The sequence below is a fragment of the Barbus barbus genome, assembly GCF_936440315.1.
Source record: "Barbus barbus genome assembly, chromosome: 46".
Taxonomy (NCBI): domain Eukaryota; kingdom Metazoa; phylum Chordata; class Actinopteri; order Cypriniformes; family Cyprinidae; genus Barbus; species Barbus barbus.
In genome coordinates this window covers 18,489,917-18,505,950 of record NC_136724.1, presented here as the reverse complement: position 1 = coordinate 18,505,950, position 16,034 = coordinate 18,489,917, and the positions used below count along the sequence as shown (strand labels likewise).

The window sequence follows — 16,034 nt, the reverse complement described above, 5'->3', positions numbered from 1 at the left end:
TACAGAAGTAATGGACTTGACGCTTCCTTAGGTATAGAATGCTTGCCCAGACAAAATGGCATTCCTGAGTAAGAGTGAATAAACTACTGTGAAATTTGACATCTACAACCCCGCTTTGAGTAACTCTGAGGGCCCTGGGGTGAGTTTCCAACCACTGCTAAACATGAGGAAAGAGCCATTACCACTTGTAATGTAGTATGTTTGTGATCAAGGGTGTAAGATCGGTTTGAAATGTGTGGGTATATTTATAGAGATTTGCTGACGTCCAGTTTGTGATCCACTTTGTTAGGTGTTAGACTGAAATGTGACCTCTAGAGCCATGCAAAATAAACTAAAGGCTTTTGAACATGGTTTAGTTTCCACTTAAACCAGGATAGACTTAGAAGAGCCTACACTGTATAAATAAGCAATAGTCAACAATCTATGTATATGATTTCTTAAACGTCCAACACAGGTTTTTAAATGCTTAATAACATCACAACAAAGGTATATTTGAACCTCTGCCCAAAGCTATTTCAAGCTTGTGTAGGCTGATTATGTCTATTTATTCAAATCAAGTTAGCAGCAGTGCCACGTTTGGCTTCCACCATGCACAATGTGGACATTACAGATGTAGACGCTCTTAAAATGGAAGCAATATTTAACCAGTATTCATTCTGGTACCCACCATGATTGACCACAGTGAAAATAACCGGCTTACAATCCCAGAATGACAGTCCTTCCACTGTCTAGAAATTTTTACCTCAGAGAGTCTTTTCAAACATACAATTTGAGTATTTTCGATTGTTTCTCATGTTTAAGTTCACTCCCCAGGTTGAGGGAATGTGTTCTGTGGGAGTTCTTTGTTGAACACAGAGCACAGGTTGTATGTTGAGTGACTGAGCTCTTGGTGCGCTCTGGCCCTGAGCTGAGACAGAAAGAGCCCTTTATACTCCCTCAGGCTCTGTGTGTTTAGACCCTGATGGACAGAAGCTAGTGCCTGGCTAGTGTGTGCCTGTGAAAAGTTCTTCCCTTACAATTCCACTTAAGGTCAAATACTCATGCTGAAGGGAAACTTAAACTAGTCATATCTAAATTGCCACTGTATCAGTACAGTGAAACATATAATGTGTATATATATATATATACACATTGCAACTTTGGATTTACTATAAATTAAGCTCATTTTAGAACTTAAACTAAACAAAAATGTGAAACTTGCCAACTAGCTGAAATAAAATACTGCTTTATATTGTATTGCATTTATAGCATTTATTTTATAATGTTTGTAATATTTATTTAACATAATAAAAAAAATGTTTTTGTGTATGGTGTTTGTTTTTGTTTTAATTAACAGGTTTTAATTACGTTGGAACTGAAATATTTGACTATTGTGAAGAGCTGTAAGGAGTGAGCCAATTAGTGTATCAAATTCATGCAAACACGCTAAAAAGTGTTCTTTTAACGATCTTGCTCAAAGCATGCATAACTACATCCGCTCACTTGACAGGGATCTGTACTGTAAATGAAAACTTGTTCTGTACACAACTTAACACTTGGTAATGAGGATCATTTTTTATGCTTTTATTTATTCATTTATGGAATGATTATAGCAATTATCAACCAGAGTGCTGCAGGATAAATATATATATGAATGCTAATTTGTTATATCAGAGCCATGTAACTGTCAGAATGTGGTTTGACCTTCGATCTCTGACAGCATTCATCAGCAGAGAGAAAGGTGAGTGACAGTTACTGCAAAGAATTTAGGAATGCACTGCATCATAATCAATAAGAGTCAAAATATTAATCACTTGCATGCAGCACTAGTCATTCACATCACAGATTGTCTTAAAGTATAAATATTGTCATTTTTTAGGAGTTGGTAAATCGTTTGTTCACCAAATTAGTTCATGTAATCATGATCACAGGCATTGATGCATGCAAATAATCTTATTTTAGAATCTGAAGATCTACTGTGCAGTGTGCATGTTTCTGCAGACAGTTCACTGAGTGCAGTTCCAACTTGCCCTTAGGTGATGACATAATGCTTTTTTTATCATGATGATGATGAATTATCTCACTGATTTTGTGTGAATCATCTTATTGATTTAGCATTTGTGCATGCAAATGCCACAGTCATTTTTTTTTTCATTTAACTTTTATTCATTGATTAATTTAATAATTCACTCATTCATTACCGTATTCGTAATCAAGAGATGTGACTTTGGCGTGCTAACAAAAATGGAGCTATCGAGATGATTTCTGGTATGAATCGTGAGCTGGTTACTCGCCGTGTCCTTAAAGAGCCAAAAACTAAGAAAATGTGCAGTTTTTCGGTTTTTGCAAAATAAACCCCTTAAGAATGATGTAAAACTGACCTAATCCGAAACCTAACAAGCATTTGGAATTGCTTGTGTTTGCTCTCCCTCGATCTCTCTCTCTCTCTCTCTCTCTCTCTCTCTCTCTTATTCCCAGGCTACTCCAGGGAAACTTGTACCTGCTTTCATGGGGGTCGCGCAAGAGGGCGACCAGGGGAGGTTTAGCAAAACTGATGGGTGGATCCCTAGCCAACTTTCAAGCCCCGTGATTTGCTAACCGGGGTATTTTTCCTTTGTCATTTTCCTGTAATCCAGGGTCTGGGTCCAGCCCTCTTGACGGTGAGGCGATCGAGCGCTTCGCGTCTCATTTTGATTAAAGCCCGAATCCCTTCAGTCTGAAGGCTGGGCGCAAGGAAAGGAGGATCGAAGGGGCCCCGGCGAGACAAAATACCCCTTACCTATGGCTTTTTAGAGCAGATCGGGCACATTTGGGACTGTAGAAGGGACATCATTTTCAAATAAGCAGAGGTCGCCCCGGGTTTTTGCACATTTGTGGGCGCCCGACCATGGAGAGGCCAAGGTGGTCCCCAATGTGGAAAACGAAAAGGTGGCTTTTGGATTCCACTGTTTTCAAATTCATCACAGTTTCCCTCGTCCTGGTTCTGCAGGCTCCAAATGTCAGAGCAGGTAAGGAAAGATAGACTTCCGAACTTTTGATGAAGTTGTAGGGACTGTCAGACAGGCGATGCGCATTTGCACTTGCGGATATTTACGCGTTTGATTTAGACAGGGGATCGCAGATCTGCATCTCGTATATGTGTATGTGCTGCAAGATATAATATTACCAGTGCCCAAGAAGTAAAAAAAACACTGTAATATTAAAATGAAGAAGAGTCTGCGGAGTGAGTTAAAATAAACCCACTAGTTCCCCAAAATAGCATTCAATAGGCTACATTTAATAATGCAATTTTATGCACATATAACAGATAAAGATAAATCAGGCTTTGCATATCTACAGTATGTGCATAACAAAACTAGACTTTGGATCATGATCACAGTGTTAAACAACATTGTCTGATCTGACTTTGAAGCCGTTCGTATCAGTATCGTATTTACCAACAAGCTGTTTTGCGCACGACGTGGTTTGTTCACCAATCTGTCCATTTAATTTGCATATTCCTAATCTTTTATTTAAAAATACATGCAATTGTATTTTGTTTCTGCATATTTCCAACTTTAATAAACTCTATGGGAGGGTGGAGAGGTGGAATGTGTCAAGAGAGTGTCATGGAGAGACAGTTTAGGATTTACTTCAGGGGGAAAAAAGCTCTTTGTTTGAACCTGTGGTCCTGTAGGTGTGTGTGGACACGGTTAGCAGGGTGGAATTCCTCAGGGTTTTACATCCATGCCTTACATTTATGGAAAGAAAATGAAAAAAGTATATGCCTGAATGGTGTGATTCTAGGGATGACATTGTGAGCCTAATTGTGTGTATTCAAAGAGAGCTAAATTTTGATTGTCAGTAACTGATATGCTAATGTATGCTCATAAGACTTAAAGTGTTCTGGCCACATTTGGGTGATTTTTCTGTTTTAAATTTTAAAATCATTAATCATGATAGGAATTTGATTTATAGTAAATGAGACCTGGGAGGTCCAATTTACAATGGGCGTGACTGATCCACTGATCATTAGTGTAACAAGTAATTTGATTATGAATACATACATATGTATTGTATTTTTTTTTTAGTTACATATCCTATAGACTTTTTAGCATTTTTTGAGTCAAAGTGCTTTAGCACCACAGCTTCCACCGGGTAATGAATTAGAATAGATCACAGTGGGTTACATTCAAAATCACCCTTTCGCCATTCAACCCTAGTTCCACTGAAGTCCAAGCAGGGGTTTTTGCAACTCTGTGACTCCCATGTGTCCCAGTCTTCACGATGAGTTTCCCAGAGGGAATGTTTCTTTACCAAGTGCCTTCCCGTTATTTGATGACTGTCCTCTCTGCTCATCCCTATTATTTTGGAGGCTTCAAAGGCCCCGGAGCCATCCAGGGGCTCCAGCCTGGCCTTATGATAGGTCTCGCTCACCCTTACAGGAACAAAGGTCCTTACATAATTAAATTAGGCATTTATGTTGTTCGGAAATGACAGATGTAAATAAGATAACAGATTGTCATTGTTCTCATTTGCTACATTTCCTAAGGCTGCTTGAATATGACCAAAATGTGCAAGCGATCCGAGTTTAATAGCCCTCTTTTGTCTATCAAAGCTGATAATGAATCTTAAAATGCATTAAATTCATTTGACTTCTGAAGCTGTGCGTTACATCCCTTGCGGTTTGTGGCTTGTGAAGGCATTTCTGTCGGGTGCCCTCTTGAGCTGGCAGTGTACTGACATGTTTTCTCAGCCCCTCAGGCTGAGGAACCTCAGATGTGCATTCCTTCAGACAATGCACACATTTCAGAAATCTTTACTTACTCTTATGGTAGATGGTGTCGACCAGGTCTTAAGAACATTTGGGCTACATTCACAAGTCATGCTTTTGTGATGAAACTCTATGCATGTTTTTTGGCTAGAAATGTGGTTCAGTCTGTTTTTTCAAACATTTGATGTTTTATTTGACATTCATAATTACATGCAGTTCAACCAAAAAAAGTTTCAGAACAATCCATCATCATTGGTTTAATCTCATGTTGTTCAAAACCTGTGTGACTTTTTTGGTTTCGTGGAACACAAAAGGAGATATTTATATTATGGGTGAAAGTCCAAGCTGCTCTTCTCCATACAATAAAAGTGGTGTTCCATATGCATAAATTTAGTCTCTATGTTAAGACTGTGTCTTAAGAACTAGACACTATCAGGTCCTCATCCACTTTCATTCTGCTTCCTTAAGCGTTCCACGCAAGAAAGAAAGGGTTTGGAACAACATGAAGGAGACTAAATGTAACAAACTGTTTATTTTTGGCTGAACTGTCCCTTTAATACTGGAATATGAGGTGAATTGAACAGTATTCTTGGGAAGCAGATGGTTGAAAGACTTTATTGTTTTTTGATGTTTCTCTACAGTAGTGAAAGGGGGAGGGGGGGTTGTGGGGAAAAATGTCTTGCAAAAAAATTCCGTCAGTGAGGTTGCCTCTCAGAGAGCCTGTGGCATAATGCAGTCTTGTTCAAGCGGCACGCATGTGTCAAAGAGGGGAGAGTGAGAGGAGAAGGGGGAGAGAGAGAGATAGAGGATGAAAGAGAGAGAGAGAGATTCAGACTGAATTCATTATTAGAGTCTCAAGGAGCAGCAGGTAAAAAGGTCCCCAGCTTTTTCCATTTAATATCATCCTAAAAGAAAAAAAAAAAATTAAAAAAATATTCTAAATGTATTTCTCCGGACCCTATGAAAATGAATCCATCGGGACATCTGTTATTTTAACTCTACATTTGTGTCATCCTGCTACCATATCGGTGAATTTCTTAATGAAATGATTTATGCAAATTATAGAACTTCCTGTAGCAAAAGCCCCTCCCGCTTTTGGGTGGTCTGTAGAATCAAATGATGGCAGGTTTGTGATCTTGATGATGTGCAACTCTCTCTCTCAGTACCTCCTTCCACATTCAGACTCGATGTCTAATCAACCTTCTCTCCCACACTCACAAACACACACACACCAGTCTGTCTAATGCAAAGAATGACAGTGAAAAAGATCAGCGTGTGTGTTTGCTCAGCAGTCTGGTTAAAATCACGCCAGGTCATCAGCTGTGCTCTCCTAATGATAGCACGTTCTCAGTTGGTTTTCTGAAGGATTTAGGAGTATTGACATTTTTCTTTGGCACTTGCATGGCAAAAGGTCAGACTCGGGCTGCAGCACCACATCTGGAATATATGAGGCCTGAGGCTATGGAGAACGTCTCCAGAAGGTCCCTCGCAACAATTCTCCTTCTCAGCTCTGTCATTGTATTGGTTGAGTTTGAGGTTTTCCTTTTGTCTAGCTTGTATGTTCAGCGTAAAGCTCTGATTGAGTCTCTCAGATATAGTGGGGAATCTTTTCATTCTGCACAAAGAACCGGCAGAAGAATGGTTTGTCGGCTTTGCTTCTTAGAGCTTTAAATGGGATGGTAAATGTTCTCTCTGCAGCGGGAATGCCTCAGTGTCTTTATTACAGCGTTTTAGACCTCCCTCGGATGAGTCCAGGCTTTTGTGATGTAGCAGCCCTTTATTTTTGGTGGTTTGAGTGTTCAGTTTTATGTGGTAGATGCCAAAGATTCACTCAAGTCCCAGAAGACACAATTGGCACTGTTGGTGGACTCTGGATAACACCCAACCGCCAAACATGTGCCATACATTCGCAGTGAATCATGAAGAAACTGTTCTCAATGGTGCTTTCTAAGGTTTTGAGTTCTTGGGTGATCCGGGGTGAACAGTGTTTGTCTTTCATCTTGCTTTGTTAACCATAATGAAACCGTTTTTTCAAGTTTACTTAACCCAGTTGTTGCTGAAGTATCTTTCAAAGTGTTGAAGGGGGCATCGGGTATTTTACAAGGGTCAAATCTCTTAGGAATGAAGGCCGATGGTGTGAGTTGGGTCGCATAGCCAAGTAAAACAGATTGAATTTCAAATACTGCCTTCTTTTTTGTGGTTGTGGGTCATAAAACAATGTTAAATGTAATACACTCTGGTCATAGGTTGGTTAATTTGACTGTGCAGTTTTTTTAAGCTTACCATCCACAACCTATTATAGGACTAACTTATTAGAGAAACTTCATTTATGTAATCATTAACTAAAAAATAACCAGCAAAATCTTAAACATTTCAGAAGTTGTTTTATATTTGATCCTACATTTGTCTTTGCTATCATGATTGCAGTATACAAATATTATAAAAGATTAATAAAATATTGTACATATATATAGCATATCATTATTTAGATTATCCTAAATAAATTTTGTTGAATCTTGAAAAGTTGCTTGCATTTTTATTAATCTATACACTCTAAAAAAATGGTGCTATATAGCACTAAAAGTGGTTCTTGGCTTGTAATCATAGGGGAACCACTTTTGTCAAATGGTGCTATGTAGAACCATAAGACGTGTCATATTGCATTGCATTTCTTCAACAAAAATGGTGCTAAATAGCACCAACAGTGGTTCTTTGGCTCGTAAAGAACCTTTAAAGGGGCTTAACAGGTTCTTTGTATGGCAGTGGTGCTATATAGCACCTTAATCACCCCAAAGAACCACTGAAGAACCATACAGGAGCGTAACAGGTTCTGTATATGGTAGCGGTGCTATATAGCCCCTCAGTCATGCCAAAGAACCGGTGAAGAACCACTGAAGCATTAATAACTAACATACTCTAAAAAATAACTAACATACTCTAAAAAAATGGTGCTATACAGCACCAAAAGAGTTTCCCCTATGATTACAAGCCAAAGAACCACTTTTAGTGCTATATAGCACCATTTTTTTAGAGTATGTTAGCTATTTTATATCTATGTGTAAGAAACTTGTGTCATTCCATTGAAGTTCAAGTTAAAATCATGGAAAAACATTTCTCAATTTTTATCTAGTTCAACGCTTTTAAAAAGTATTTAAAAATACTATTATAAAAAAGAAACATGTCATTCTGTTGAAGGTTAAGTTAAAATTATGAAAACACATTTATACATTTCTCTAGTTCAATATTTTTAAGTATTTAAATGTATTATTATAAAAAAAAGGTTATCTGCTAAACATTGAATGCATTTCTCTTCATTTATTTGTTAACATTTTCGCGTTTATTTTTTACCCCATACAGCAGAACCTGTGGATGTCCTAAAAGTATTAGAATTTCCCACTGTCCCAGAAGGAGTACAGAAAACTTCAGGATTTTGCACAAACCGAAGAGCATCACAGCCGGACACGGCCTACAAAATAGGCAAGAATGCCCAGATCACTGCCCCAACCAAGCAGCTTTTCCCAGGTAAGCTGAACCCCATGAACATGTCTCCGTATCCTGCCTACGTTTAAATGTGCCCTTTGTTGTGGTTGCCAAGGCTTTTGACAGCAGATGCCATCCCTGATTGTGCAGGGCCATGTTTCACTCAGACGCTTGTATTGTTAAGCGGCAGGAGAACTTGGCTGAAATCTCTTGACCACAGCATGGCTTGTCTGCTTAGTTGCATAAGAAATGAACAGAAATTTTTAAAGCGATAGTTGCTCTCAAAAATGAAAATTCGTGTCATTCCAAATCACTTTCTTACTTTCATGCAACACAAAAGAAGATGTTTTGCAGAATGTCCAAGCTGCTCATTTATGTACAAATAAAAATGAATCAATGAACCCCAATAAAAATACCCCATACAAATGGTGTACCATATTCTAAGTCCTCTGAGTTTTTATGGTAGGTTTGAGATGCATTATGTAATCGGAATGAGGTTTTAATGTTGCAGATGTTTCTTTATATGGTTGAAAACAGATGCATGTTTATTACTTGTTAATATCTGTTCATATATATAACGCCATATATCTGGTGTTTATTATCAAGTTTCTTGCATCACCCCTTTTTAGCTGGATATTAAAGGTCTGATAAATTACGTCTGATAAATTGTATAAAATTTCAAATCTTATTTGAATGTTTTTCTTATTTTGTGCCATTAATGGCCTTTTAAAAAAGTTAAACAATGCACATGCGCTAACAAAGTAACTCATTAAATAACTGCATGAATTAAACTGCTTATTATAGCCAGAAAATGATTTACAGATGACAAAGGAATTAGTTTTAATGTAATTTAAAAATAAAAAAAGTAAATAAACAAATCACGTGTCAAGCTGACAAATAAATACGATTTAACTGTTTAATTCATGTTCAAAATTTTGTTAAATGAGTATTTTTTTTTTTTTTTAATGATCAATTAATTCCTTTATTTTGTTTTAAAGTGGCACTCCTAGTCCTCCATTGTGTTTTTTCAACATTGCAATTAGCTGTTTGGATGGACTTCAAAAACCCAATGAACCCTTCAGTGAGCTTGTTTTCTGTCTGTGCTGCTTTCTAGATGGTGTGTTCCCTGAAGACTTTTCCATCCTAACCACCATCAAGCCCAAAGCTGGAACCCAGTCCTTCCTTTTGTCCATCTACAATGAGAAAGGCGTCCAGCAACTAGGCGTGGAGGTGGGCCGCTCACCTGTCTTCCTGTACGAGGATCAGACAGGCAAGCCTGCCCCGGAGGATTACCCCCTGTTCCGCTCCCTCAAACTGGCCGACGGAAAGTAAGTCACAAAGCACGAAGTTGAATATACAGCAGCCTTTTTTAGGCTGTTTAGATCCATCCTCAGAGACAGAGACTGAGACTGACTCCAGACAGGGTCAGACAGAGGTCAGTCATCAGCAGGAAGTCATTTGTTGCTGGAGTTTTACACTGTAGTCCTGAGCGATCATATGTGGAGGACGATATTTCTGTTTTAGAGTCATTTCGCTTGACGAGAGTTAACAAGTAGACAAATCAGAATTTCAGGTGTCTGTTGAGGCATTAGTTATGTGTGGTTTCTTCTGTGAGGCGAGCCAGAGGAGATCTCATTGTGACTCTGGATTGATGGAGTGAAGCAGACAGGGCCGTAGGTGATCTGACCTCGGCAGTGATCTTTCGGGGTACTGTTATTTTAGAAAGATGGAAAGTTGGATCCACTGGGGCAGATGCATGACCTCCGAAATTAACCTCTTGGATAACATCATCAGGAAGCTCTTACCAACATTAAGATATATTTATGGAAGCCTGCTACTGTCTCAAAGTAAAAAATTTAAAATGTGAGAAATTTAAAATAAGACAAAAGGTCACATTGTGCAATATAATGCTACAAGTCATAAAGTCACAGTTATGAAATAAAAAGTCACATGAGATATAGAGTTACAGTTGTGAGAATTAAAGTCACAATTATAAGATACAAATAAAATTATGAGATACAGAGTCAGTTGTTATAAAGTCACAATTATAAGATAAATTCACATTGATAAAAAAAACATTTTTTAGATAAAAGGTCATATTGTGAGATAAAGACACTGTTTAGATCATAAGAGAAATTGTTGAGAAATAAATTCACAATTACAAAAGAAAAAGTCAATATAGTAAAATGTTAAATATAAACTCACAGTTGCTAGAAATAAAGTAACATTTCGGAGATAAAAAAAGCACATTATCATATATAAAGTCAAATTTTCTAGAAATAGAGTCACGATTATGACAAAAGTCACATTATAAGATACAGTGTAGCAGTTGTGAGACAGTCACAATTACAAGATAATGAGTCACATTGAGACAAAAAAGTCAAGTTTATGATAAATGAACAATTATGAGATAAAAATTCACATTGTGAAATATAGTCACATTTATGAGTCATAATGTCACATTTATGAGAAAGAAATGCGTCTGAGATATACTATAAAGGTTAAGTCACAATTGTAAGAAATAAAGTCACAATTACAAGATAAAAGTCACATTATGAGATACAGAGTCACGTTTGAGAAATAAAGTAACAATTACGAGATAAAAGTTCACATTGCAATATATAAAGTCACAGCTGCAAGAAAGAAGTCACAATTGTGGAAAAAATTCACTATTACGTTTTTTAAGGTCTTTAATGGAACATGCGTCTTTAGAAAATAGTGATTGTATTAAAATGTGCATTAAACATTACAAATGCTTGTTATTGTCCTGACACCCCTTTAGCCTTAATTTGACATCCTCAAGCACTAAAATGAATTGACAGCAATGGACATGCTTTGTCTTATTAGGTTTTAAGAGGCTTTATTGTAGGTATCAGTTCAGTGGGGTGTTTTGCTGTAAAAACAGCAATATTTCCGTGAGGGATTATAGTGCTTATGTTGATTATAGTGCTGATGAGGATTTCAGGTTAAATGCACCTTAATTGGGCTAATTCTGTCATTCCAGTTCCCTCGTGCAGGAAGAATTACAGTTAAAAGTGGTTTTGGAAGAATCATTTGTACAGCTAAACAGATTAGCTATCACCATTTTAATATAACTTTCATATGCTTTTGTGGTTTATCTTCCTCAGAGACATAAAATTACAGTTGGTCATAATGATGGAAATGTGATCTTGTCTAAAGAATCTGAAAAGCATTTGTGTAAAATTATGTGAAATGTGTTATTTACAGGATTATAATCAGCATAATTCATGAAAATGGCACTTGGAAAGATACCACAGTATGTCCTTTGAGAAAATGGGTAATTTTTAGTGTGAAACTGTGTGACTTTAAATCATTGCATTTGGCAAGTCCAAGGATTAACTAAAATTCTAGAACATTCCCAGGATGTTTTAATGCCTAAAGGTGTGATATTGTGGTTTTACACTGTCACACATCTATCAATCATTCACATAATCACTCTTAACTATGTAAATTGTATTCTGTTAGCAGCTAAATTATCCAGAAATGTTGGTCTCCAGACACAGTGAAGCTTGTCTCGGTTCAAGTTTGCCAAGTGCTTTAAAGACACGAGCCAGAATAAAGGTTTTTCTTTCTAATGAAGTGGATCATGGGAAATTGATAGGCCTTTGAAATCTCGCTGTGGCTTCTTACCGCAAACCTGTCCAACATGTTCCCTCTGCAGCTACAGTTCAGTTTCTCAGCTGTACCTTCCTGACACACACTTTTTACAATGTTCACAGTGTCTGTCATGCTGAATAACTCACAGGGGGGATTTGTTCTAGAGTTTAATGAGTTTAATCCAGTGTTAAACAAGGCCAAAGTTTGAAGGCTGGAATGTGGTCCACTCAGGAATGTTATATCTCAAGAATGAAGACAAGTTGTCTAAGGTTTTAAAGTAAGGCACGTCTCACGTGTGGCGGCCTTTAACTGTTTGCTGGGATTGTAATTACCTACTCTTCCTGTTCATCGCAGGTGGCATCGTGTAGGCATCAGTGTTGAGAAGAAGACCGTGACCATCATTGTCGACTGCAAGAAAAAGCTGACAAAGCCCTTGAACAGGAGTGACCATGCTGGAATTGACACCAACGGTATAACCGTTTTTGGAACCAGGATCCTGGATGAGGAAGCGTTTGAGGTAAAGCTGTATTCATTGCATAAGTGCACTACACTGGTGAGGGCCTGATGGTGTGATCAAGTATAAACTGACGTGTATTTAATGCATCTAACATTATTAGAACAACATCTGTGCATTTGAGAACAGGAGAGCAAACTAGAGCTAAATTTATAATTAAGCTCCGGGGGTCTCCACATGCTTTTTTTCAGACCATTTAATGACAAATAAAACTACTATGGGGGAGAAATAAACAGCCCTGTAAATACAAAAAAGGTCCTGCTGAGAAGTTTTGGATTGCGAATATGATACGGTATTTCCTTTTGTCCATCTAGTAGATTAAATGGCCTTGTATCACATCTAAACTATTTAACTCTCAGAAACTCACTTCAGCGAAATTTCAACACAATCGATTAAAGTGGTAGTGAAAAACCCTCATGTTGTTACAAACCTGTATGACTTTTTTCTGTGGAACACAAAAGAAGATATTTTGAAGAATGTTGGTAATCGGTTTCAGTTGCCATTGACGTCCATTGTATTTTTTGTCCATATAATGGAAGTCAATGGGAACTAAAACAGTTTGGTTAGCATTCTTCAAAATATCTTCTCTTCCTTTATGTTCATACACAGAACAAATGAAGGTTTGGAATGACACGAGGGTAAGTAAATGATGACAGAATTTAAAATTTTGGGTGGACTATCTTTTAAATAACTATATTTTCACTTGTGTCACAGCAACAGTGTCCCTTCTGGGAAAAAATGTTGGTTTGCTTAGTTGGTCTTAGCTGGTTTAAACTGGTCAATGTGATCCTGACCAAGCTGGTGTTCAGCTGGTTTTAGCTGGTTAGTCAGCTGCTCTCCCAGCCTGACCAGCTAAAACCAGCGTGGCCAGCTAAAGAAGTTGTCAAACCCCCTCTAAAACCAGCCTGCTAAACCAGCTATGACCAGGCAGGAAGATCTGCTAAAGGGGTCTGTTTCCCAAAAGCATTGTTGGCTAACTATGGTCGTTAATTCCACTGAACTGTATTGGTAATGACAGAACTTGCGACCATAGTTGCTTTTGGGAAACGCGTCCCAGCTTAGGTTGGTTTCATTTGTTTTTTTCAGCAGCAGGAATGGATCTACATATTGAGCATCCCAGCATGCTAAAATCATGGTAAATGTGGTGACTGCCTGTTTAAATTTGCAGTTTTGAAAAAACTCTGCAATTTCATGAGTTTCTGAGGGTTAAACAACTGTATAGGCCAAACTAGAGTTTGTGGGATGCTATGTAGGCCTTTACATTGTTTGCCACAAGCTAGCTATTTGCCTTAGCATCCCATTCATTATTGTCTTTTATAGCTTCATGAGAAAGATCTCAATGGAAACCTGTCGTAAGCAGCTTTTTATGTAACATTATGGAGTCTTTGTTCATTTTAGACTAATGTGGCCTTTGTTGTTAATTTCCACTTTAGCAATATATGCAATTTCATGTAAGTTGTTTAGAAGGCTATGAGTATAAATGAGTATAAATGAGTATAAATGTAACTTCTCCACATATTCTCCACATATTTGGGGCAGTCGTGGCCTAATGGATAGAGAGTCAGACTTATAACCTGAAGGTTGTGGGTTTGAGTCTCAGGTCCGGCAGGGATTGTAGGTGGGGGGAGTGAATAACCAGCACTCTCTCCACTCTCAATACCACGACAAGGCACCGAACCCCCAACTGCTCCCCGGGTGCCGCAGCATTGGCAGCCCACTGCTCTGGGTGTATGTCCACTACTGTGTGTAATGCAGAGCACAAATTCCAAGTATGGGTCACCATACTTGGCAACACACCACTTCCCTTCCCTATTAAAGATGCACAATTCTTTAGATTTGACTACTATTTGAGATAATTTCCGTAATGGCAGAGGACAAAATTTGTGCCTCTGGACATGAGCTTGCTTAGGATAAGACAGACAAGCCTTGTGTCACTGTTTACTTTTAAGTGGTCGGGTTTTCCCCTCGCTTCCTGTTATGAAGGCTTCTTTCACCTTGTAATTAAAGCTACTCAAAGCCAGAGGAGTCCTCTTCATGCACAGATTGCTCAGTTTTCATTCAACATGGTTAATGTTGTAAATTCTGTTGTTTACGGTACAACCATATATCATCATAAAAGAAGAACCTGAGTATATTTATTTGGTGGTTTAAGGTATTGAAAAGTGTGGATAATTGAGCAAAATATGGCTAATTTGACCAGCACACATTTTATTTAATGATTGGAAAGCATCAGAAAAAAGTGTAGAAAACACTTACTTTCTTTACCAAGTGCTTTGCACTGTACAAAAACCGAAAGGGTGGCATATTTATGTCAGACATGAACTCTAGGCCAAGTATTAATTAGCAGACATGGCAAATTACAGGTTTAAAGGAGAGTCGGCAGCCCTGCCATCATCTCAATTAGAGCAGAAAACGACTAATTAATGCAAAATATTAAAATATTTTCACAGTCATGACTGTGTGTTGTGATGCTCAATGACATATATAAGTAGATTTGCTTAGCAACTTCTTTCTGCACTTTTCAAAACCTCTGTTTGACTGTTTTTGGTGCAAAAGGGAAGCTTGTGTCTGTTAGGTAACTGCTGTTTTAATGTTATGTGTGCATTTGTTCTCTTTAAAGTCACTATTGAGGCAGTGTGGAATGTGCAGGGTCAAAATGAGTTAAAGCTGTAAATGATCATGTACAATGGGCCGATTGACAGGTGATATTGAAATGCTTTCCTTTTTGGTAAGGAGGAGGGCTTGGGTGTGTATTTACCCATGTGGTGGAGAGCGAACTTAGTGGGGGATGGGAATGATGTCTTATTGCCCCATATTCTTGATGAAATTGCTTTAATGCAAGTACTTTTATTTAGGACTTGTTGTTAGTGTGATGACGTCGTAACATTTAATTGACTTTTACTTTTTTTGGGCTGATGTGAATTTTGTATGTATGTATGTATGTATGTATGTATGTATGTATATATACACACACACACACACACACACACACACGTATATATACATAATACACATGTATATAAACATAATATTGAGTATTAAAGTTGATTTAATAAAAGTTAATCAAATTTAACTATGAATTTGGGCCATATTACCTGTATGAAAAATCTTCTCTGATGATTTGGTGTTTTTTGTGTTGTTTTACTATGCGAATTATTAACCAATTCATAGTTAATTTTGACAACTAATATACCAACTTTGTTCAATATTTAATATCTATGGAGCCCCTCATGTGCCAAAAAAAAAAAAAAAAGATATTGTGGCCATGTATTAAGAAATAATTCCCACAACTTATTAGTTTGTTTTAATCATGACCATGATTTAACTAAAATGAGGAAAAACATTAATAAAACATAGTCAGGAATTAATAAATTGTAGAAATCAATTCTTACTTTTTTGGCCATAAGATCTATTTTTTATGTCATATGATCTATTTTTATTTTTATTTTTTGTCATATATGGGGCTCCATATATCTGCAACTTCTTTTTTTTTTTTTTTTTTTTTTTTGCAGTGTAATATTTACAGTAAGTAGATTTATTGGGCTTTTGGACATACAATTAGTCAAATGTTAATAGTGTTATCAAAATGTAATTTATAAATAATCTCATACATTTTACCTGGCAGTTTCATCCAAGACAGTTTCTCAGTTTTTTTACCTCTTACTGTTTAAATCAGCATATATATAGAAA

General features: G+C 37.3%; 1 protein-coding gene across 3 annotated transcripts in view; it reads left to right on the top strand.

Annotated features, from left to right (window-relative positions):
• Positions 1-2,613: 2,613 nt before the first annotated feature.
• Positions 2,614-16,034, top strand: part of LOC306864592 (collagen alpha-1(XI) chain-like) — a 71,347-nt gene continuing 57,926 nt past the window's right edge. For all 3 annotated transcript variants that reach the window (XM_079408695.1, XM_079408693.1, XM_079408694.1), the window contains exons 1-4: positions 2,614-2,987; positions 8,090-8,254; positions 9,327-9,540; positions 12,185-12,347. In XM_079408695.1, the coding sequence (XP_079264821.1) occupies positions 2,867-2,987; positions 8,090-8,254; positions 9,327-9,540; positions 12,185-12,347 (663 nt within the window). In that variant the 5' untranslated portion in view covers positions 2,614-2,866. The remainder of the gene's footprint in view (positions 2,988-8,089; positions 8,255-9,326; positions 9,541-12,184; positions 12,348-16,034) is intronic.